The sequence below is a fragment of the Drosophila suzukii genome, chromosome 3 (genome assembly GCF_043229965.1).
Source record: "Drosophila suzukii chromosome 3, CBGP_Dsuzu_IsoJpt1.0, whole genome shotgun sequence".
Lineage (NCBI taxonomy): Eukaryota > Metazoa > Arthropoda > Insecta > Diptera > Drosophilidae > Drosophila > Drosophila suzukii.
In genome coordinates this window covers 65223745-65249143 of record NC_092082.1, presented here as the reverse complement: position 1 = coordinate 65249143, position 25399 = coordinate 65223745, and the positions used below count along the sequence as shown (strand labels likewise).

The window sequence follows — 25399 nt, the reverse complement described above, 5'->3', positions numbered from 1 at the left end:
TAGAGTTTCTGAGTTCTGGAATAAATAATTTTATTAATTAATTTCGTATCTATAACTTAATTTACAATAAACGATTATGTGAAAAAATCAGTATGAGCCATATATGCACAGAACTGGGGTTTAGTTTCGTACTTATCGGCATGACTTCTGGTCATGGTATTGAAGGATATTTATATAAAAACTAACACTAGAAAATTAATTACCTCTTTAAACAATTCTGATATCAAACAAAACAAGGAAGAACGCTATAGTCGACTACCTCGACTATCAGATACCCGTTACTCAGCTAAAGGGACCAAAGGGAAATGGAGACATGCAAGCAGCAAAGCGAGATTGAAATGCGCCACCTACCGGCGGTAGACAGATTTAAGCGTTATGGGCGTTAGAGTAGGCGTGGCAAATTATTTTTTGGGTCAATCGATAGGTATTGACGAGACCAATACATTTCAGTTGAAATTTTTTATATAGCATGAAAATTGTGGGCGTCACAGGTTTTCGCGGTTTGTGGGCGTTAAAGTGGGCGTGGCAAACTTTTTGTTGGGTCAATCGATAGGTATTGATGAGAACAATACATTTCAGCTAAAATTTTTATTCTAGCATCAAAACTGTAGGAGCCACAGTTTTGGGCGGTTTATGGGCGTTAGAGTAAGCGTGGCACTCTACTGAAACAAACTTTCGCTGCGCAGGAATCTCAGGAATCTGCGTGCCTAATCCCAGTATTGTAACTATCATAGTTTCCGAGATCTCCGCGTTCATACGGACAGACGGACATGGCTAGATCGACTCGGCTAGTGATCCTGATCCTGGGGTCGGAAACGCTTCCTTCTGCCTGTTACATACTTTCCGACGAATCTAGTATACCCTTTTACTCTACGAGTAACGGGTATAAATACCCCTTAACGAGGTAAACAACTAGTGACGAACGCACCTTCAACATACAAAAGTTTTACTACCAACTTTTGTGACGAAATTGTATTATACGATCTACTAAGTAAATACACTTTCTTAATTTGTCTTGCTCGGCATGCTTCATTAATTATCTACACAGGTATGTTGCTTGAGCTTTAACTTAAGCCCTATGTCAAAGAAAAACAAATCTTGGGACATGATTTTTTCAGCTTTAGAGCGTATACATTAAATATATTATTGATCAGGTTAATGTCCGTCTATCTGTCTTTCTTTCTACCCGCCCGAGAGATGAGGTCTTAAACTATAAACGGTTTTATGTATGAAAACGGTTTTTGTATGGAACATCTGAAAATACCTTACCGAAATTCAATAATTCAGCAACTTTACAGTGTAGGAAATACCCTAATAGTCTCTTTAAAACTCAATAAGGTTAATTTATTAAAACTACACTTGCGGAAACCATTTCCTTTGAAATCCAATCGACAGGCTCATTAATTACATCGGTGTAGACAAGGAAATGTGACGGTTCGTTTTCATTGTTTGACTAAAGACCTATTTCCCTAATCGTTCGCTATGGGATCCAGCTGCTGTCCGACAATGCATTAATTCAGGTTAATTGTCCTTGCTCCGAGAGCGAACACTTATGCTATCCTAAACCAAAGATGCTATTTAAAGTCTTTTTCAATGCATTTTAGAATCAAAATAAAAAAAATATAACAAAATTATCTTGAATCAAGGGTGCTGTTCCGGGTAAAGTGCACTTTGGGATTAGCTCTGCTCAGCAATCATTGTATTCCGTGCCGACCATTAGTATAAACCCACGGACTAGGACTTTAAAGAGTCGGAAATGCTTATACCCTTCTACTCTCCGAGTAACGGGTATAAGAATTTGTGATCCAGTTTTGATGACACAAGGCCCAATTATTAAAGTTAAGGACATTGTTTTATGGTTTTATTATCTTTTCTTTATTTATTCATACACACATACATATGCATATCTCTGTACGTTTTACAAGCTAATTTAAATATTTATGGACTGTTAATTAAAGAACGCATCATTGTGCCAAATATTGCTGTCGTTGCTGGTTCTGCTGATGCGCCTTTTAATTATGATAAGTGTAAAGCTAAAATTTACAAGTTAAACTAACTAAACTCGTATGCATTTCGAAATCGCTAGAAGAGTCGATGTGCCCAGCGAGGCCAATTTTAGTTGTGGAGCTTTTTCAATTAGTTCTTCCATAGGGTGTTTCCTTCTGTCTCACTCTCTCTCTATTTACACAAGTCACAAATTGTTTAACAAAAGATGTGTGTTTTTAGATTACTTAACCACTACATACAACATGGCGGCGATTCCGATTTGAACAAATTTTTTGATCTTGCGCCGGATTAAGAAAATTGTTTACTCTCCATCTGATTTAATCTGATTGATTCTGGATTTTAACTTATACTTTTTTACTGACACTGAGTTTTTCTTCCGTTTCTATTTCCTTCAATATTTACAAGAATCTGATTTAAACTAGGTATTTGAGTCAGTTACAGATCTGAAAATGTAAGGATTAAATTATTTAATATTGCATCTCAATGGGATTTCGGGCTGTACTCACTCATAGTCTCCTGTTGGATCTCCACCTTGTATGAGGGATTATCGTAGGCAGCGTCGCTCTTTCGTGGTGGCGTAATGGACGCCGTTTGGTGCACCCGTCTCCTGGTGATGATCAGTAGCAGGGCCAGAGTAGACATGATCGCCAAGGCGGCGATCACTGAAACTACCACAAGAGGGCCGTAGTAATCGCCCACAGGCTGGTCCGTGCCCGCGGTCAAAAGTTTGCCTAATAAAAAAATATTGAGAGTAAGTTGGCGTTACGAAATGGATAAGGACGCTTTTAAAAATGATATGTAATTAAAATCCAGGAAGTTCTATTAAGATCAAAATATAAGTCTTTAAATATAATAAAACGCTTTGGAATTTTAAAATGGTTTTGTAAGAATAAATAACCTGATAATATCTGAGAATGTGAATAATCGAAATAAAACAAATAATAAAAAAATTAAAGTGTTTAAAAGTTAACAAGTTGAAAGTACAATTTGAAGGATATCTGATTTAAATGGATACGTTGTTTTTAAATTTCCCTCACCAAACATTTTAAATCCCTTTAGGATCCTTTCGAAAAATTGCAAGACTTGAAAAATAATTATAACTACTTTATAAGCCCAATCTATTACAAGATCTGTCGACTTACCAGTCTTGCCCGGTGTGGCTGGACCACCTGGCTTCGTAATGAAGTTGACCACATTACTCTTCTTGGTGTTGCCGTTGGTCAGGTACATCTCTAGCCAGAGACGGTACTTGGTGCCTGGCTTGAGATCCATGATCAGGGTACCAGTGGTGCTGTCCCGCTTGGCCACCTTGAAAACGCTAGAGTCCTCCTTGCCAGCGTCGCTCTGGTAGATGGCCCTATAAATGTGCACGAACTTGTCCTCCGGATAGGGCACTCCATTCCACGAGATCTCCACACTCTGGGTCTTGACTTTAGTTACGTTCACGGTGACATCGAAGCCATACACGTCAACCTTCTGGGCAGTTCGCACCTTAATCATGTGCCCGGCACGCAACTCGGCTCCGTGTCCGGCCAATGGAATGTAGTAGAGTCCGATCTCGTAGCCCGTATCCGGCTGGAGATTCTGGATAGTGTAGCTGGTCAGGGTGCGATGAATCAGCGGGGAGGAGGAGTAGATCATGCCCGTCAGCTCCTTGTAGCGCAGTTGAACTCCGTCGACATATTCCATCTGGTCGTCACCCAGTTTCTTCCACGTCAACTGCAACCAGCTGGAATTCGTTTCGCTGACCGTCAGTTCGGGATCCTCAACGTTCTTGAAGATGTCCTGGAAGTCTGGCCTGTAATCGGTGAACGGAGGTGGAGGCGTGATGGTTCTTTCAGGAGGCGTCTTCACGGTGTACACACTGCTTGTGGGCTGCGAGTTAAGATCGCGAAGAATCAGGGTGATCTTCACCTTGTACAGGGAGTTCGGTTCAAGACTGGGCAGGTCGAATTCCATCTGGGAGGTGGCAATAAGGTCCTCGGGCGGTGCAAAGATTTGCTGCTCCCAGGTGGAAGTATCGTTGCTGGGTCCATTAGAGTAGCGCAGCTCCACGCGTCCATGGAGATTCACATAGACTTGGGGAACGGTGAAGACGATGCGAATCGATCGGGGATCGATGGCCTCTAGGGTATGAACTTCGATGTCGGGCTGTAGGTTGCTAGCTCCTATAAAGTCAATAAAGATTTTACGTTAATTGAATGATTATTAAGAGATAAGAAAGGAGATGAGCAATACTAGGGATCATAAAAATGCACAATTTACATTTACATTCAAATACAAAGTGAATATTTTAAATAGTGTTGATATTTACAATATAAAAATAAGCCGAAAATAGTATATATATTCAGCACAGTTGGAAAAAAGAATATAAATATATTAGAAAGTTAACATTTCACATTTTTTGCCAATAATATAATTTGGTAATGTCGTTTCCTTAACTTTTTTAAAGATAATTAAACTAAAACATGCTTTATATAGTGGTGATTCCTTAGAACTTCCCACGGCAATCACCTCTTGCTCATCTCTGACTTAACTTTTTAATTTCAGTTAGTATTTGTATCCCGGATATTAATCAACGAGTTTCGTTTGGAAATCGTTTTAGTTGCGGATTAGCTGCAAGCATGTTAGTGATGGATGATCTTTTGTGCTAAATGGGTGTGTAGGTGATTGTGGTGGATGTGTGTATGCGAGTGTCTGTTGTAGGTTTTTTGTGGTTGGTGTTGTCTCAGTTAGTACAGTAGAACCCTGTCGCAGTGTTTCTGTTGTTGTTGCTGAAGAGCTGAGCAGAGTAGAGGAGATCTAGGGGGTGTGGTGACTAGAATAGAGTGTTCAACCTGACTGCTGCTGCTTGGACAGCTTGTCCTGGTTCTGGTGCAGACTGTGCTCACTGGCCTGCGTGGAAAGTCCCGAGGTGGTGCTCGAGCTGGGCAGGATTGTCTGCTGCAAGTGTTGCTGCGGGGTCGTCTGATGCTGCTTCGGATGGTGGGGCGGAACTCCCAATCCCGGGATTACCGGATAGCTCTCGTAGGCCACTGTCTGGCCATCGACAATGGCAATGCCATGTCCTGGTGGCGGTGGCGGCACTCCACTGTGCACAATGGGCACATAATGACCGGGGTGTTGCTGCGGTGTCTGTTGCTGTTGTGGATGTTGCTGCTGGTGGGGCGAAGGTGGTGGTCCACCTGGAACAGTTTGCTGCAGGTGTTGCAGTATCTGTTCGATTCTCACTTGTGGTCCCAGATTGTGATTGTCTTTTTGCGTTTGTCCAGGATGAATTGGAGGTCCAGGATGACCAGGATGTCCGGGATGACCCTGTTGTCCTGGTTGATCAGCACCCAGTATGTTGAACAAATCGGACTGACTAGTGGGCACCGGTGGTGGTTTACCCTGCGGCGTACCATTGGGATTGACATCATACGGCTCGTAGGGATTATAGTCCTCGTAGACGGGCTTCACGGGATTGTAGAATCCAAAGGGGCCCAGATGTTGCTGATGCGGATGCTGGTGGCCGAATTGGAAGGGCACAAATCCGCCGTTCGGTGGCAAAGGTCCTTCCTGCTCCTCTGTGCGATCACCATCGAAAATGACATCATTCTGGTGTTGCTGCTGCTCCTGTTGCTGGTGTTGCTGCTGTTGATGCTGAACCTTCTTGTGGCCCTTTTCGGGTTTCTCGGGCTTCTCGAAGATCCCCAGACCGCCAATCGACTTGGGTGGCTTGCCATCCAGGGTGGGATAGAAGGCTCCACCTGCGGATGACTTTTTATCCTCATCCTTCTTGATTTGAGGCGCTTTGCTAGGTATATTCGTCGAAACATTTGCTGTCGCTGTCGTTGTTGTGGTTTCTGTTATCGGTTGCATGTTGGATGGTTGGTTGGTTGGTTGTTGTAGTTTGATTATTTACAAAATGCATAGCGTGAATAACAATATTGAAATTGGTTGTGATGAGCGTAGAAAATAAAAAATAAAGTAAAACGAAATTAAATAGCATGTCAGCGCGATAAAAATGGCAGTAGAGAGCTCAAATAAGATAGCTAGCAAAAGCGCAACAAATCAATTAGGTAAACTAAACCAGCTTATAATAGATAAAACAAACTCAAAATGATCTTGTAATGACAAATGGAGCGATTTGATGGAAACACTTTCTTGGTTATGGCATGCAAAGTCCAAAAAAGAAAGGATTACTCTGTCATGCATGTTTATTTACCATTTGCTGTGATTGAGGAATGGGTTGAGGTGGTTTCCTCCTCTTCGTCCTGACCGGCAGCTCCAATTTTTGGTATTTGGGGGGCACAGGACCAGTGCTTGCAGCACTCGTCATCGGGAATGGGCAGCAGACGGGCCAAGGCCGGATGGCAGGGCAAGTCAGCCGGAGGAAGTGCGGGAACTGGAGGACAAGCTGCCCGGCACTCCACGCGTCCATTCTCGCAATAGCAATGCTGATCGCAGCCTGTATGGAAAGAAAACATGATCGAGCGGGATGGGAATGGAATGGATCAAGCCACGATCTTACCTGACAAGTTGGCGGGCACAGGTGACCAGTTCTCGATCTGGACGCCTTGGTAGCTACATGTGCCATTGTCGACGCACCGCATGCTCTCGGGACAGCAGTTCGGCGGCGAGGGCTTGAAGTCCGCCGGAACCGGCTCCCAGCGGATACAGTGCGGATCCTGGACATCCAGGCCAAAGTTCGAGGGGCACTCCAGCTTGGCACAGTGAATGCCCTGCTCATTGCAAATGCACAACTGATCGCAGCCGTCGCGGAACTGCTGGCCCACTTCGTATTCGGAACCCTTGAAGTTGCAGGTGGGCTTGGCCCCGCCAGCCTCGCGAGCCTGCTCCTGGAAACCATAGGGGTTGGGCTCCTCGGGATCTTCGCTGTTGTTGCTCTGCAGCGGCGTTGGCTGCTGTTCATGATCGTCCAGGGTGACATCGCACAGCTCCAGCTGGCAGCACACGTCCTTGGGATCCTTCACATACACACACTTGTCCAACCGAGTGTGGTTTCTTTCCGGGCATCGCGGCCTGCAGTCCATGACGCCTCCTTCGGCGCAGTGACAGATCTGCTCGCATCCGATCTCCAGTCGCTCCCGGAACTTGTAGACACCGCCCATATAGTGGCAATCACTGCGCGGCTTGGGCGTGGCTGCAATGTGGTGGGTGGTGGCAGGTGGGCAGGTGGCAATGAACGATGGGCGTGAGCAGCGTGGATGGGACATGTTTATGGAGGGCACAAAGAACACGGCACATGTTAGAAAGCTTGGCCAGCCAAAAAATGATGATTTGGGAATGCAATACAAGCTACGTCTACAGCAAAGCCACAAAAAGCTGCCTTTAAGATTCGAGCCAACTCACCTTCATCTTCGCTAGGGGGCAGGGTCACAGAAGCCTCTCCTGTTCTCTCAGTGGAAGGTGCAGCACCCTCAGTGGACACCACTGTGGGCTCCAGCAGCGGCTCACTGCATTCCATCACCCGGCAGCACTCGTCCTCCTCCACCACCTTCTCGAGGCAGTTGGGATTGGCCATGCTGCGCTGGCTGCCGCGGGGATAGCTCAGTCCCTTGCACCTGGGCTCGCACATCCAGTCGCCGCGGTTGCAGGTGCACCGCTCGTCGCACTCCCGCTCCATCAGTTCGCCGTGCTGCGGATTTTAGTGAGAGGTTAGAGTCTAAGTTATTCAGTTTATAGCAATTTTCTCCTACTTAAACATGACTTCTTTTAAATTTAATAGTCATTTTAAAAGTATAATTAAATAGTTCAAGCTGTGAACCTGTAAGTTATGTCTATTGTAGCACGTAAAACTAAAGTATTCGAGGAAAAAAAAATTAAATAATTAATAATAATTGCTTCCTAGTTGAAGTAATGGAAATATAATAATTTTAGTTTAAACAAAATATATAAAAAAGAAACCAGTTCAACAATTACCAAACATCGACTAAGCCAAGAAATTCAATAAAGGGTTAATCAAAGCAAAAAGCTTCGTAGCCCTGCAATTCCCTTTTCCCTTTCTCAATTCTTATAAAAGAAATAACCACTACTTTCACTATTTCGAGAGACTCCCAAATTACACCAATAGTCATTAATTTGATTACCAAGAACAACCGCAAATTCATACCGGTAATGACCGAAGATCGACCTACTAAGCTACTTTTATTTTTTGTCAAACACATTTCCTTCATTTCGCTGTGTGAAAGCTTTTTGCGCAGAAATTACGTCAATTTGCACAGCTAACTAAACAAGTGAGTGGAGTAGGCTCATCAATCATCCGCCTTGTTGACTGAAGGCAATCATGGGCTGAGATTTCCTGCTCTGTGTGCGGTGCTCCAATAACCAAATATGTCATATTTCGATGGAGCCCACGCAAGTTCGTGGCCAGAGTCTTTTGTTCGAGTGGAAAAAACCTTTTGTCTGCACTTTGTTCTTTTAATTAGCCAATGGCTAAAGGTTTAGTGGAGTTTTTCGACGCGATTATGAGGTTCTCAGGTGTAAGAATTCACGCCCTTTTGTTATGGTCAGCAGTATTTTAATGACCCTCTGTTCTGCTGCCCTCCCCTCTTTCTTTAATGACACCTAATGAGCACAATTCTTGCGAACTTTTGAGCCTTGGCGTCCATAAAAAACAGTAAGACCAAACGCCCCAAAACGCTCACTTTGGCACAATAAACTACTGAAAAGGAAAACCGAAAAAACACTTGGTAAACTGTGCAATTTATTTGATTATTTTCCTAGCTATTTGGCTGCTCATTCGAGAAACATTTGCGGCATGCGGCTTGGCATGTTGCACGTGTCCGCCAATCGATGGCGATTTAAAAAAAATCTTAGGAGAAGGGAGGGGCCGATTGAAGGGGGAGGGCCGATCAGCCGCCGACAACAATTCATTAAAAGTGAAAGCAAAAATTATTTCATATCGAAGCGGACCGCAAACTCGATTATGAAAACTACAGCACAAACAATTTAAAAGATTAAGAAAAAACGATATAAATAAAAGATGAGGAGAGGAAAGTAAGAAAGTGTAAATGCTCTTATGAAATATTCCAATAAGAAGATATATAATGACATATATTATTAACAAAACAAATCTAACCAAATTAAAAGGAAAAGTTTAAGAAAGTAAATACATTTTATAAAATTCGTATAGCTCATAAGCTGGGTTTCAATGCTTTGCCAAATTTCTTATCCCCCACTTATAGTTAGTGTATTGAGAAAAGAAAAGCCCAACGTTCGTTTAATTAAAACAAAATCAACACCAAGATTCAGGCATCGCAGCTGAAAATGGGTTGGTCAGTAAGTAGTGCCAGCTGCAGGCGTTGCTCCAGCCACATCTAGCTATCTGAAAATATATATAAACAGTCGATGCAGGCCGAGATATGGAGCTAACATGACTGGACGCCATTATTCGAGGCGCAGAGACCGAGTGCAACGTTTGATGAACACGTCACACTTGGACAGACGCATTAAGGCGTGTAGCAAATTATTGAAATTTAAATTGTACGATGATTGTTAATTAGCTGAATGATAAGGCGACACCGTTTTCCCTGTTCAAGCGAATCATTCTAATTTATAGGTCTATTTTTGACTGATGACTTATCTAAAATGCCAGCAATTGTCACATTGTTATGATGATTGCTGGTAATCGGGAATGGCGATTGGCGCCGAGATTGGGTTGGGCTGATCCGCAACCACAGAGGCGATGTCAACATCAATCACAGCCCAGCAATTTCTTGGAATTTTCTTCCTTAGCCTGCCTTTTTCGTGCATTTTTTCTGTTAATATTAAGGTGCGCAAATATTTGCATAATTGCTGCTTGGGCGAGCAGCAGCCGGGAAAAGCTAACCGAAAAATATTTTTGCCGCTTTTTTTGGAGTGCAGAGGCAGCTGCGCTGAATATTGGATGCTGGAAGTCTGGGCTGACTCTGACCGGTTTCATTATGAGCACCAAACTCGTTGCCATTATGCAATCCAGGTGACGACAAGGCGAATTGGAGTTGCGTGCCAGGAAGTGGGCAGGCCGACAGGGAAATGGAGGCGTTGGCCGCCGCTTTCTCTCCTTGTCAGGATCTGACACATATTCTATTTTGATTTTATCATGGCTGTCATAAAGCCTGGCATTTCGGTCGGACTGGATTTGAACAAATGGTTTTATTGTGTCTATCAGTAAAATCGAATCGGAAACAATAACCAGATCTATTGACGTCATTCGGTTGCAAATGTCAAAAGTTGAAAGTATTCGAGCAACTGAGTCGGAATGAACTTCCTCATTGATTGTTTGGTTAATGACTGTTATTTTTATAACAGGCTCGTGATATGCAATGTTAGAAAACTTATTTTGTTATATTTTAGTTTTGTATCTGTTCCTAATTCTTTCAATTTGTCTTACTATTTTAACTGAGTCAGTACTATTAAAATATTATATACTATATAATATATAATTACAGATCAGCTTTAATACCAGTTAATCGAATTCTTTTGTAAAACGCAAGTGACTTTAAAATTTAGGAGACTGTGCTTATAAATACCACTTTTATTTTTAATTTAAAGACATTTTTGTCTTTTTGAAACAATTCTTAAGGGTTTTTGTCTAAGAGGTCTGCTGGAATTTTGTGGTACTAACAGTTTTACGACCTCCACATATATCTTTTGTTCTGAATTTAGTTTAATACTAACCTTATAGCTCTTGTTCTCGGCCAAGCATTCGCGGTGCATGGTATCTCCGCTGGCGGTGATTTCCACGATTTTCGGCATTTCCGTTTCCGGCTGGGCAGTGGTCGTGGTGGAAGTGGTGCTAGTTGTGGTTGTGCTGGTGGTGGTGCTGCTGCTGCTCTCGTTCTGGTCCCCATCCATGCTGACATCGCTAAGGTCCATGAGCTGCTCGTGGGTACTGGCATTGTGGTGCAGGAACAGCTCCACATCATCGCCGCCACCCGCCGAACGTCCCTCGCCGGCGAAGGCCACGAATGGCGACGGCTCGGTGGTGGTGGTCGAGGCTTCGGTGGTGGAGCTGCTCTCCGTCTCCTTGACCACCAGCTCCTCCTCCCTCTCCGCCTCCTTCCTCTCCTCCTCCCGCTCCTGCTGCAGCATGTGTTGTCCTTCAACAATGTTAATCACTGGCCCCGACTCGCTGTCCGGCATTATTGTGGTGGCCGCTTCATTTTCTGGCTCATTCATATGCATGGCGCGTGCTCGCGATGTGGACGAAGTTGCTGCTGTTGTTGTGGATGTGGATGTGGATGTGGATGTTGACTCGGTTGCAGTTGATGGCTCAGCGGTTGCCTTGTTCTCCTGGCTGACAACAATACCAGCCACAATTCCCGACTCTGTGGTGGTGGTGGTGGTGGTGCTGGTGCTGGTGGAAGTTGCTGGGGACGACTCCTCGGTGCTGGTCGAGAGCATTTGATAATCTTCGTGTTCGGCCAGGCGATCATGATTCTCGGACAGTATATGCACATGATAGGGATCTTCTTCGCGCTCGCTCTGGACGGTGGCCTCTGTCGAACTGTTGGATGTTGCTGGCGTACCTGTTGCTGGTGTACCTGTTGCTGTTGCCGCAGTGGTGGTTGTTGTTGTGGCTGCTGCTGCCGTCGTTGTCTCAACTTGTTTGTCACTTTCGATTTCAACGTTCTCCTCGCTGTTGCTGTTGCTGGCCGTTATGAGTGTGGCCGGATGTCGGAAATTGTTGAGATCCTTGACCACGTCGTCCTGCTCGTTGGAGATCTGATTCAGCTCGTTCTGCTGCTGATCCTGTTCGTGTTGCTGTTGCTCCCGCAGCATCTCGGTGGTGGCATCGCCGCTGCTCTCCGCGTGCTCATCCCGCAGGGGAATGTGCTGAATGTGGCTCAGATCTGGTTCCGTGTTGGAAAAGACCGGATGCTGGTCGGGTCCCTCGACCTCCTGGCGAGGCGTTGTCGTGGGCTCCGTGGAGGTGATGGGCTCAATGCTCGTCGATCGCATGCTGGTCTCCCCTGGCAGGCTGCTCGGCACCGGTAAAATTGTGGTGAACTCTGAAAAATAAAGAACAATTTTTATTAGACTTTCTTCATAGTAAATATATTTTTATAGCAAAATAATTTAATTTAAAATCTTCTATTATCTAAGCCCTATGTCACCTTGCTTTCTGTCTCTTGCCATAAATCGCTATTATAATTTAGTTTAAATCGATCATAAACATGCCTGGGCAAATACTTGTATTGCCATGTCAAAAGGTCAAGATATGTAACCGTAGTTAAGGCTTTTATTACTAATTTATCTCATTTTAAATTTTCCAGTGAAAAGCGGGACATACTACCTCCTTCAGCTGAATATTAAAAAAAGTTCAGGTACCTATATTAAACAGACGATTTGTTATGTTTATGACTTTATTAACAATCATCATCAATAGATTTTAGTGCCTCATCGGTCCTTAAACTCCATTATATTTATGCGATTTTTACAACTCCTTTCAACGCTCATTAAATACTACGAGATATAAAAGTTTATAACTTTGTTATGCTAATGTAATTTCTACGGTGCTTATAAATAAATATTGTAATGGGAACTAGGCCAGCAAGACAATGTGATTAAGCTGGACTTCTGGTCAATGTGATATCATTATTATTGCTTAGTATATAGTAAACAAATTGGATGGACACAGTATTATATCCAGGTTCCGTTCTAAATTGTCCCCTAGAATTGAGTCATCGCCGGGGTAAACAAACTCTAAGGCTTTGTCCCACATTTACGGTAACTGGCGAACAGAATTCTTTTGCAATTCTAGCGGAAACCACTTAAATCGTATTGGAAATATCTCACGCGTCTCATCATCATCATCGCCATCCGCAATTCGCATTGGCAACGCCATCATTGAAACGTAATTTCTGTTTTCGGCTCGGTTTTTTGCCGCAGCATCAATTCTTCAAAATCTGCAAGGTATTCATTAAGCTCCGTCTGCCTGCGTCTTCTGCCTGCTGAATCATCGTCCACAGGTCGGTCCATTCTCGGAAGACCCGGGCGGACAAGCCCCGACCAAAATATCAGCCATTCCACATCTTTTATGATATAATTCTTGTTTCTCTTCGGTTTTCCTGCTTCTTTTTTGTTGAGTTGGTTGGCTTATAAAGCTCTTTTGTGGGCTCGGACAACCCAGACCCGTAACTTGTTGTTCTTTGTGATTTTCTTTTCTCTCTGCTGGCCGGCCTCTCTTATATAATTACATTTGTTTTCGGGCATAGTTTCGGGGCGCAAAACTCATGTCATAAATAAATGACGACCTTAGTAAGGGGTCTTTAAGTTTTGTATTATAAAACAGACACAAAACACTTGACTCGCCCATGGATGCCCAAGAGACTCAAGATTGTTTCTGCCCAACACGCAGACTATTCACAGGAACATTCAATTACGAGTTAATTCATTAAGGGGAACTTGAACTTGATTGCTAATTGCTGCACATGAATGGGAAATGGTTTTAAAGAAGCTAAATTGATGGGAAACCATTTTCCTCAAGAGCCCATCTTTCAATTTTAAGTTCAGATTTCTCGAGTTAGTCAATCAATATTCTTTTGGCTGGGACATAATTATGTTTGATTACCGTGGCTGTCAAAGAATTCCACAAATTTCCATTTGAATTCTGTCTCATTCCGGTAATAACTTTAAAATGGTTTAGCTGCAATTTTCAACGGACTCGGGCACTCGATCATCCAGTTGGAATGGTAAATAACCATCGCACACACATCACTGACTCATGGAAGAGTTTTGGGGTGGGGGACGGGAATGGAGTAGAATGCGACCCCATGGGGACGGCATTTACCCAGTCAAGTCCTCCGCCTAGACAGGCCTACCGGGAGTGTGGGTGGAGGGGGAGTGCGACTGTCATGCATGCGTGGTAATAGGCATTAAAGCGGTCCCGGATCCCGGGTCCCTAAACCCTAGACTCCAGACCCTAGTCCCTTGTTCCTGATACCTGGTGCAGACGCAACAGTTGTCGTCGCTCCAATAAGAAAAAAGAGAACTTAAATGAAATTTTCTTTGGTACTCGACGCTTCCAGGCAGTCAGTCAGTCAGCCAGGCAGTCAAAGACAGTCTTGCAGTCGGAGTCGGCATGCAACGAACGCCAATTTAGCGCTAAGAACCTCTCTAAAAAGTAAAACTTCGAAATGGAAATACTCTTTTACAAATATGTATGATAAAGATTTAGAAAGGTATTATTTCTATACCAAAAACTAAAATAAATTTCTTTGGTGGAGTTCTGAAAAATCAAACCATGAGAGCTAGAGAGTTAGGAATTGTAAGCAATATCAATTTTAAATATTATTTGTGATTATAAAAAGCTAAAACAGTACACAGAAGTCTTTTTAAAGTGACGTTAATAATGGCTCATTACACTTCATCAATCAAATTCCTTATAAATTCAGAAACCCCGATGTGCAATCAAATAATTGTATACATCTATAACTCTGTAAGTAGGAATCTAATTATATTTCAAACATACACCATTACTAGAAAGTTCTTACAACAATTTAAAAATCAATTAATCTAGAACATTGTTTTCTTTTACAATGGTGCGGTTTCCAATTTATTAAAGGGTATAACTTCTAGCAGAGCTCAGTTCAGTTCGTTAGCCGACAGAGTGAATGGGTGAAAGAGGCCCTAGCCGATTTCTATATAGCGAGAACATCTTTATGTGTGTGTTTTATGTTTTAGCTGTTGCTTTTATTGTTGTGTCGGGACTGGAGCTTAGGGTTACTGACATGAACCTTGAATTTCAGTTCGTTATGCTGCTGCTGGCAGCCTCCAGCTCCATCTCGAGCTCCGGCTAGGGTTGCCATTGCAGTTGTGGAGCTCGGCTCTTGGTTCTTCGGTCTTGGTTCTTCGACGGGCTGTTTGCTGTCACGGTTAGTCGTTTATAATACGCGAACTGTTCGAGGGCCTTTGCGGTGCTCCCACTCCTTTTGTTTTGCCTGTTTTTACTTGGCGCACAATTTGTCTTTTACTGTCATTGATTTTCATTTTTCACCAGCACTCGTTAAGCGAAACCAGGCATCTTCAATTTATGTATGAACAAATATATGTATAAATATATAACCAACTGGTACATGCTGCAAAGATAGGACTTGTTTGGTGGTCTGCCTTTCCGTTATGCATGTTTTTCCCTGTGTTTTTATCCCCATTTTCTTGGACTGCAAACGAAAGACTCAGACAACGAACTCGAGTTTCTGTATCTGCATTGGTTCCCTCGCCTCGAATTGTTCTGGGCTTTCGGTTTAGCATAGTTTATGACTCAACGCTAAGCCGGTCAGCCAGCTTGATTATGATATATATGCATGCGACAACGAATGCTAACCACCATCAGCACCGCAAACAATCACCCGAGGACAGGCCACTTATGCAGAAATGCAAAACTGCTGTCCGGTAGTTCAAACTCATTTGCGGTTTTTCTAAGTCGCCGCACGTTCTGCGGCTCTGGCAAACAAACAAATGAACAGACAGTTGGTCAGGGGAGTGGGAGATCGCTTTTGGGGGCAGGGGTTGTGGAACGGGGCAAAGGGGAGTCCATAAGTGATGTGCTTAGAATTGACAAGCTGCCATGAAGCGTTGCATGCCAACCGGATGTCTTTGTTAGGTGGGATAGTGGTTCTTCTTCGGGGCATGGTTACCATTGATCTAGAGTTGATAATGGCTTGTGCGTTAAATGAGATGGGAAAAGAGTTTCATGGTCAATTCATTTCGTCCAGGGGTTATTTTTGAAATTTATAACACGCCGTTCTTTGAAAAAGCTAATTTAATGTGAGAACCCGTAACTAAAGAAAAAGTTTTGGTAATAAAGGTTCCACTTTCATACACCATAATAAATAATATTAATATGATTCGAGTGCTAGTTTCAACGTTAGAAAATAACTTAAACATTTTCTATACATTTGAAATGTGTTTTCTTTCCTCAAATCGATTAAAAACAATAATTATGTGGAACCGACCCGTATTTATAATAAAGCTTGTGTACTACAACGTCATATGGTAGAAACAATATTTTTATAAAAATTACTTATTTATATAATTGAAAAATAAATCAGTTTAAAATTTTTAAAGCTTAAGATACAAGTTCTATTATCCATTACTTTTCCCTGGTTTTTCCCATCTATATAACTTTTTTTCCAATTTCCGCATCTATAATTTCTTTTCGTGGTGTACCGAAAGCACTGAACGTGGCCAACCGGAAGCAGTACTTCAAAGTGAACCCTGCCTAATGACCATGCCCACGCCTCTGATTCCCACTAACCTGTCACCATTCCTCCCCCTTTATCACTCTATTGGCCGAGTTTTGTAATGCGCAAAAAGTGTCAACAAAAATAAAAGCGGCAATAGCCATCGGAAGGCAGGAGAGAGGAACGGGAAGGGAAGGGAAAGGCTATACCTTTTTTGGTTTTGGGCAATGTAACGGTCATGCCTCAGAGTGTGTCATGAATCCCAAATATATATTTACTCGTATATAACCGTGTTATGCAGCTGTTGGCAGTGGTCCGGTTTTAGTTTCAAATTATAAACAAATTCGAATTGATTACGCAATCTGCTGACTGCATTTGAATTCATTCGCTTCTTTTTGGGTGTTAATTTTGATTATATTTTACTTTTAATTAAGGCCCCCTCCGAAGGTTTACCTATTGTATTTGTTTTAGGAATTTGCTGATGTTAATGAAATTGCATGGCCTTTGTCCAGAAAGATGATAATCCACAAAAGACGAGTATGGTAATTTGTGAAACGAAGTGTTAACTTTCAATGGCGCGCGTGTTGAATTGAAATTATACATGGATATAGAAACAATTCTCTGACAGAAAGACTTCAAAGTGATAATTTTGGGTTTGATTTGTTTCCGGAGTTTTGTAGAAACTTCAAGTTCCATTATGATGGTCAGGGAAAAAAGATCAAAGTACCCACACAACATTATCATAAACTCATCTCAATTGCAGTTAACTGAGCTTGCTTCTAACCCAAATAGTTCCCGGCATTTTATCGGCCTTTCTATCTGGCTAATGACATAAAAATGAGCTTAGACCAGAGAGAGAGAAACCAAAAAAGAATAGGAATACACAATCAAATGGTCGGCGGCCAGTCAGGTATGTAAGAGCATCTGCGATAGGGTAAAATTCCTCAACAACATAAAAACAACAGTCACAACAATATCATTAACAAGCAAACGGGGAAGACGAGTCAAACTGTTCGGCAATAAAGCAAAATTATTTCCCAACCAGTGTTTGACCTTTTTCCACTCGAAAGTTCATGTGCATCTAACAACAACGAAAATGCAGTTTGACCCGCTGAAAAAGGGGGAGGAATGTGGCGGTGAAGGAGTACTCGTGCCCGATGCTAAAGCAAAACAAGTTTCAAATACTACCAAGAGCGCGTGTCATTGTCCATTTAGAGTTCGAGCTGAAGGAGCCGAGACAAAGACCCCTGGCAGAAATAAGTATAAACAACAATATGACTAAACACAACGCCACTTAGCTGGTGTAGTTGCAGCTCTAGTTGTATCTGTATCTGATCTCAACGGAATGACACCACACACTTTTAGCCAAGTGAATGCGAGTTGGTTGGCCGGCCATGAAATCGAATTGGAAGTGGAGTTTGGATTGGAATTGAACCACTTGAGTGTGTGGATTTTGTGCCGCTGACTAGCTCATTGTAACTAGTGCCAAAGTGCGTTGGGAATTGAAGGTCAATCGAATGGCTCAGAGTGGATCACAGAGGGTTAGAGTATAGATATTATGTATGTTACAATTTAGGAATTAGTAATCAAAGCCATCAATTTACTTACTTACAATCTTTGTAAGAATTGAATTAAAATAAAATTAAATGGTATCATACCTTTAAATATTTAACAAAATACAAAATTAATTAGGTAACTATAGAATTTGTAAACATAACTGTGAACTGTATTCTGTCTATTATTTCTATACAAATTGTGTGATTGGTTATAGACCAAGAATATATTCTTTACTTTTATTTTTAATCGTATCTATAATCACACTTACAATTTTGGATATTAAAATAAAATTAAATGCACAATGTTAATTGGTTAATTGCTTAAATAATTAACTCGACTGCTAAGTGTCTTATTTAATATGGAAAAATTAGTATTCATATTTGCTAATTAATCGATGTTCGAAAATCATTAAGACTTTTTAGAAATGTTTTTTTCTGAAAATTAAAGTAAATACATAGTATGCAATACTTCCGCATATAAATGTTGCCTGTAATTGGACAACAGCTGGAACCCCCTTGCTAATCTTTTAGCTCGAATAACAGTAGATATTATTCATAACATTTAATTAAATTTATTTCCATTCTTCTATTTGAGGTTCCCGCTCTAAGCTCGGGCTTCCTGTCCACGTTCTCCCGCTCGGCACCGTTCAATGACACAGATAATTGCCCCAGCACACTCAACACACTCGCTTAGCCACTAAGTATTCGCAATTAAAATGCATTAATTAGCCGCACACTGCCTTTCTGTGCTACATTTTTCTCACTGCTTACAAACATAGGTACATTCATGTATGTGAGAAAAAGATATATGAAAATTATCTAATTTAAAAAATGCAAGCCAGCCAACGCATGTCTAGACCAGGGAGGGAATTGCATGATACTGTAAGTGGAATTGATGCCATTGCTTAATGCATATTTTCAAACAAGTTACAATTGAACTCAATTTTTGCCGTATTTTGATAAGCGCCCCTGACATAAATACGATTGAGTTCAGACTGAGGCCAGGCCGGGTTTTCACTTGCCTAACCCGTTTGGTTCTGTCCGCTGGGAGGCTGTGAAGTGTTCGGTTGGCGGAGAAAGCCCGCGAATCCGTCGTGGAAAACCCACTCGAAGTTCAAAGCACAAAAGTGATTTTTCGACACTTGAGTTCGAAACATCTATAAAGCTATATTTACGGCCAAAATGTTAATTGTCTCTGTCTGCACTTTCGCGCTTCCCTCGCGCAAAAACCCGCTGGATGCTGCGTTGAGTGTCTGGGTACAAAGCCATAATAATGGCACAACAAAAAGCCCACCGGCTAACGGCCAACAATTAACAATCGCCTAGTGTGGATGTTGTTGTACTTGTCACTCCGCACATAACACTTAACGTATTTTTCGAACTAGCCGGTTGAAAAGCCTTTTTTAAGCTACTTTTACTTATCGGTTCATTATAGCGGTCGCATGAAATTCGCAAGCTAATCGAGCATGAACCCCAAAGCGAAAGGTACGGCAGTTGATGTCAGAAATCACGCACCGAATTGCCACACCCTCCACAGAAATATTTCTCACACTCACGCTGGAATGGGTATCCTTGAAAAATTCGAGAAAACAAAAGTCTTGTCTGCCTGCCTTTTTCTGCAGAAATTCTCAGTTACGCGGGCGAATAAATAAGAAACAGAAAAACAACAGCCATATAAATAAACATGGCAGGGGAAGAGAAGAAGAAGATCACATGGGCGCAGCATACGAAAGACTTAAGCCACAAACTTGAGATTGTACCCTGCCTTGAGTGTTTTCCATTCAGAAAAACTTAATGTTTTCGCATAAATGTTAACTTGTCATCCGAAAGCACAGCATCTTCGCATAGCTCAAATGATGCGGACTGTTTTCAATACCAAAACTCACGACTATCGTGCCAGAAACATGTAAATTTCACTTTGCTATGATTTGTAAAAATAATAAACAATCAACAAGTCCACATAATAACAGGTCACTCTGCACTTTTCATTTTTACTCATTGTGTTTTTTATTTGCCGAACATTTTCCCTTGAAGAAAGTGGGCCGAAGACAAGTTGGCCTGTTGATTGAGGTCGTTACCTCAGACTTTATGTACATTATTGAATTTTATAAATTTCGTGATACGTATTATTGTTCAAGAGACCTCGTGTATACCTAAAAATATATTTATTTATTTTTGGCAAGCCATTTTGAGTGCAGTCCCTGACTTGCAATGCCAACGCATTGAAAATTGCTCAATAGGACCGTGTCTGCATTTTTTGTAAATCCACCATATCAAGGCCATAATTTAGCACTCAAATGGGACCGCAAAACGGAAAATTAACATAAATGATTTATGTACTCGACTTTCAAGTACAACTACAGCCAGCTGTGGTGTGCAATTTTCCAACTGATTAGTGTTACTTTGTTGAATTTTTTCCTCGGCCTGTAAACAATTTGCTGGCCCCTGAATGTTTCTTTTGGCTTGGGGTTTTCCACAAAACAAGTTGAATGGCGAGCTGTAAAAAAGGTCGATAATAGCGGGAGATTCCGAAAGCACCGGGCCTTACATGATATGGAACTATATTGAAAACATTTATGAAATTAAATTGCCTTCTTTTATTTTTTGCCACTCATTAAAAGTATCTGTTGGCTAGTGTTATTTCTATATTTGTAGATCCATTGACAGTTTATAGTTACTTTGAGTAGTTGTTTCAGTTGCTGCAACTATAACACAAACCAGTTAATCAACTGTCTAAAGTCTTGCCCAATAATTGATTTGTAAATATATGTATTTGCTTTAATTATATAATCTAAATTTCCAATTCGCTAGCAACCCACTCAACGCCTAATAAATTAAGAGTTTGCATCACTTGGAATGCCCATTTTCAAATCTAATCAGGTGCGGTGTCTTCTCCAAGTTTGTAGGTGTTTCATTTATCAAATCTGTCAATGACTAATTGCTATCTATCTTTTTTAGCCAATTTCCTAGGTACATATTTATATAATTAGCCCCCGCCAAAAGACTTTCCATGTTGGTGTACAAATGCCGACACCCAAAATTACCCGAAGCTAACCCATAGTTGCTTTTGGTACGTAGGTTAAGGGCATGAGTCATGACAGTCGGCTGCTTTGCATTTAAATTGAGTAATTTGTGAAGGCTTACCCTACTATCAGCCCAAAGTTTGTTGTTAAATCTCATTAACTTCCCCGTGGCATTTAGAGCAACCAGAAAAAGGCCAGTCCCCTTTATAGCAATACGTTCCCATTCTCCGAGGCAACAACCTAAGCTAAATCGATCTGTGGGGCCTTATTTTATCAAGTCATCAATGAAACAAGATGAAAAAGTATCAAAACAATGAAAAACCAATTGATGGTTTTAGGAGCGTGCTTGCAACGAGAAGAATTTTATGTGTAACTGACATTAAACCTAAATCAACATTCATGCTAATTACAAAACTGTTACAGCCAAGAACTCGGCAATTAACCTGCAACCTAATTTTCCCAAACATGATTGGCTTTGACAAAACGCCGAACAATGAAGCCTTTCACTTTTGCACTAAAGAAGTTTATTAAAAGATACGTGTATGAAAGTTCATCATTCTATCTAAGATGAACTCAAACATGTTGGAAAGTTCTGGTAAAAAATTACTCCTCATTATTATCATACCAACATATCTTAACTTGGATAATATAAAATATAAAAACCCTATATCAATTCCTAAACCCTTTTTTCTATATATAGATACCAAATTCCCCCTGGCTACAAACACATTAAAATGCACTTTGCTTAATTTAAATGTCTTGAGAGTATTTTTTCATGAGGAAGCTGCTTATAAGATGTAGCTTCTGGCTCCATAATTTTCATATTTTCACTTTGATACGCCGCACAATTAACTAAGTAATTCAACAGGAAAGCGCTCAAATCTCCAAATATTCTTCCACCCATTAGTAGACCAAAATTTCTCTTGTTCGCTCCATTTAACCGAATCGAAAAATAATTATGGAGAAATGGCTTACAGATCGAAACGAAATGGATGAAAAGGGCGGACCAGAAGTCACGCACCGGCGCGGCGTTAATTGGTGGCTCAGAGAACCAGATTTGATTACGGCCCAGAAGGTGAGATTAAAGTGTCTGGTCGGAGATCGGGATGAGATGGCTCATCTAGTCGAGCGTCGTCGCGTTTAAGCGGCATCTATAATTTTCATGGCTTTTGGCTGGGACTTGGGCTTTTGAGACTCACCAGTTTCGTCTGCATTCGATTTGTTGGCCGCCTCAGTGGTTGTCGTCGTGGAAGTGGAAGTCGTTGAACCATCCGCCGCCTCGGCGGTTATGCTGCTGATGTTGCTGCTTTGTTCTACGCCAATTGTGGATGTGGATAGAGTAGATGGAGTGGCTGGCGTTGCTGGCGTTGTGGTGGCTGCTGCACCGTCTGGGGCATCTGTTGTGGCATCCAAAGGTGGCATCGTTGTGGCCGCTGCATCCTCGCCTGCAGGCGCAGACGCCGCTTGCTCAATTTGAATGCCGACCAGCAGTAATCCGCAGAGAGTGGCCAGGCACATTCTACTCCACATGATTGTGGCCGAGTCGCCTGAGGCTTTTCTTCTTCTACACGTTTGCATTTTGGTTAATTTTTCTCCCCTTTTTTTGGCTTTTTCCTCTTCGATTTTTCTCACTCGTTTGCACTTGTTATTGTTAATTTATAGTAATCTTCTATAAATATGGAATTAAATAAATTACATGTACTTTTCAATCTTTGAAAGGTCTCGATAACTCATTACCGACTTTTGTTCACTAGTTATTATTTAGTTTTCTCTTTTTGAGTTTTGGGATTTTCTTTTGCGGTTAGTTAAGTTCACACGACATTTGTGGCAGCGGTTTCTTTTATTTGTCATTGGTTCGGTTTGGTAACCCCAAATGCTGTCATTTCCGCTGAAAGTCGGTTGAATAACGATCTCTCAAGTGTCAAGTGTCTATATTTTGCCCGCCGATTTGTTGAGTGATTTGTTAGATCACTCTGTGAATTACTGGGAAACTTTCTTATATGTATTGGCTTTGAAATATGGGAAGTTTATCAGCTTTAGTATTTACGTGTGTCTGAATCAATCATTTTTGAGGGGCTTACTAACTTTTGAGTGACTTTAAGCTTGTAAATATTCCTAAATTTTTTTAACATATTCAAGATTGCTGCTCTGAATAATTAAGTATTTCTTACGTCATACATTTAAATTGTTACCATTTTTACCGTGAAAGTATAGACCTCTTCAATGCCAACACTCATACAAGTTCGTTTCCCAAGTCTTTTGTTTCACTAAGTTTCTGTTCATTTTAATATGCGTAAACTTTTAGGAACCTGTGTAGATTTACGATATGAAAATCCTATTTAGCATATTTAATTTCGATGTACAACTTTACGCATAGCCCCAGAGCGCCTCATAAATATCTTTCATTTTTGGGCTGATCTAGCACAATGTTTACTTCTCACCATTCAAACAAGAAACTAGGCAAATAAACCAGCATGCCAAAAACAATGCCAACAAATTGGGCTCTAGGAAAAAGATATACTATGTATATGCAACGCAGTCGATGCTCATGCAATTCGCCATAATGCAACGACAGCAACAAAAACCTTAGACCCAAATTGCGATAGCGAAAATATTTGAACCGGTTCCTACGGCAGCAGCAGAAACTGCAACTGAAAACGGCTGCAGACCGCAGAATGCGCTCCAAAGCCTTTTTGGCCAAGTTGGCTCGAAGGCAATTAGACAGCAGGCGGCTATATTTATTCTATATCTGTTGGCAAACACTGATATTTGTTTTAGTTAACAACCAATGATGTCATTGTAAAAGTTGGTGGCTATTTGCACTGACATTTCACATTTCACTCTCACTCCTTTTATGTAGAAATGGCAAATGGCAGAAAGCAAACAACGAATAAAGCGTTTCGGAGGTGGAGGCAGAAAACTTGTTTTCGGTATTTTCAATGGAATGTTTTCGCTCGTGGTTCTCTTTGCTTTCTGTCGGCCTCTATATTGTATATTTCACTTCCAGATCTTGTGTTTGTTCAATAAGAAAGCAAAGATTTGCATAAATCACACACACACACACAGGGGCTCACTAAAAGGGAAGATTAGCACCAACCCGGCGAGAAAAGGTAGTATCTCCTCTTATCTGGCCACGTTTGTGGGCAGGCTGCGCGGGGTATATCTCGGAAAAAACGCGATCGCATACGGATCGCAACCGCTCCGTCTCAAGCACGACCACCAACTGATCTCTCCGGCGGCACCATGGCATGGATCTTGGCTGGAAGCGCTGCCAACTCACCACGGTCTGCAGGCGGCCAACAGGTAACTGGTTTCCGCTCCGCTCCTCTCAGTTGGCCAACTGTGTTGACTTTGGCTTTGCTCTTTCTCCCCCGTCAGCTGGGCTCAACAGGTGAGAGAGCCAGAGACGTAATACATAATACCCATTACCCTGGTTGAACGCTCGCTCTCACCCACACTCAGGTGTGCCTAGGCTGTTTCTGCTTCTGCATCTGTACCTGTAGCTGTTTCTGGACGTGTGGGTGTTCGTAAGGCCCTCTCTAGAAGTCGACGGATCCGAAACAAGACGACCATGATGCATACACAAGACTGGGTTTTTTCTTTTTGGCAAGGCAACTGCAATAGTCAATTCCTTGACAAGTGAACTCAGCGAACTATTTGAACTGTCCAATTGGCTGGCGAAAAACTCAATCCCATTGAAAAACCCAAGACAAGCCGAGTTGGCATTCATTGTTCCGATTACGCCTTCGGTCTGGGTTTCTTTCTTCTTCTACTTCTTTTTCAGACTCGCTGAAAGAGCTCAACAGTCGAATCGGATTAATGGCCATGCATCTCCATAGATGCTGAGCGCTTATGAGTCAGGGATGCTTGGGGTCACAGAGGTATCAAGACATTATCCCTCTTACCCTATAACCGTTACTTTGATTGAATTATAAATTAAAATGTCTACAGTTTCGAAAGAGTTATATATATTTTCACTCAATTAATAGGGTACATTGGAACTGAATAAACATGTTCATAAATATTACGTTCAACGTATTATAATAAAAAGGTAACATTTAAAATTATGAATTACTAAGAACAAAGAAGTTCAATATGTTGAAAATAACTTAAAATATTAAAGGTGCAAAAGCTTGAAAAAATATGGAAATCATATATTTTGAATAATGTTTACAATAATGTAAATTACAATTTTTGTATGTACTTGTAAGCGTCAAAATGTTAAAAGCTAGAAAAGGTCGAATATGTGTTAAATATAAATAGTATTAACCATTATATTTAGTTTGCATATATATATTTTAATATTACAAACTACCAAACTATAACGTCTTCAATCATTAAAAAATCTATGATGCATACAAAGTTATTAATCGCTTCATATCGCAATAAAATTGGGAATGTTAACTCAAAATTAAGACAACAACATACAGGAAATTCCAATTTGTATCAGCGAACCCACATAACCAGGAATTCCCAAGGCCTTATCTGCGGAGCTGCTCCCCCAAATATTAAACCGCCGATCACTGATCAACCGCCATCAAATGCCATCGATGCAAATACCAATCCACCATTTGGGATTGGAGACGCGCCCAGAAACCGTCATCACACATCAATGGCATTAGTTGGCCAACCGTCAGTAAGA

General features: G+C 41.5%; 1 protein-coding gene across 5 annotated transcripts; it reads right to left on the bottom strand.

Moving 5' to 3' along the window:
* Nucleotides 1-1848: 1848 nt before the first annotated feature.
* sas (stranded at second) lies at nt 1849-24012 on the bottom strand. 5 transcript variants are annotated; one of them, XM_036819020.3, is made up of 10 exons: nt 23855-24012; nt 21957-22426; nt 10672-12005; nt 7363-7648; nt 6521-7153; nt 6215-6457; nt 4845-5852; nt 3150-4175; nt 2514-2738; nt 1849-2450 (listed from the first exon to the last, which is right to left on the bottom strand). In XM_036819020.3, the coding sequence occupies exons 2-10, from the start codon at nt 22333-22335 to the stop codon at nt 2443-2445; spliced, it is 5142 nt and encodes a 1713-aa protein (XP_036674915.3). In that variant the 5' UTR covers nt 22336-22426; nt 23855-24012; the 3' UTR covers nt 1849-2442. The 5 variants fall into 5 exon arrangements, with proteins under 5 accessions (XP_036674915.3, XP_065722727.2, XP_036674917.3 ...); XM_065866655.2 differs by having other exon boundaries at nt 21957-22423; nt 23855-23983; XM_036819022.3 differs by lacking the exon at nt 4845-5852 and having other exon boundaries at nt 23855-24011.
* Nucleotides 24013-25399: the final 1387 nt, after the last annotated feature.

Excerpts from the sequence above, each read along its gene's own strand:
- sas (XM_036819020.3), bottom strand. The coding sequence starts at position 22,335 with ATGCAAACGTGTAGAAGAAGAAAAGCCTCAGGCGACTCGGCCACAATC. Across the intron at positions 12,006-21,956 it reads ATCGAATGCAGACGAAACTG|AGTTCACCACAATTTTACCG; the intron begins GTGAGTCTCAAA and ends TTTATTTTTCAG. Across the intron at positions 4,176-4,844 it reads GTCCAAGCAGCAGCAGTCAG|GAGCTAGCAACCTACAGCCC; the intron begins GTTGAACACTCT and ends TTGACTTTATAG.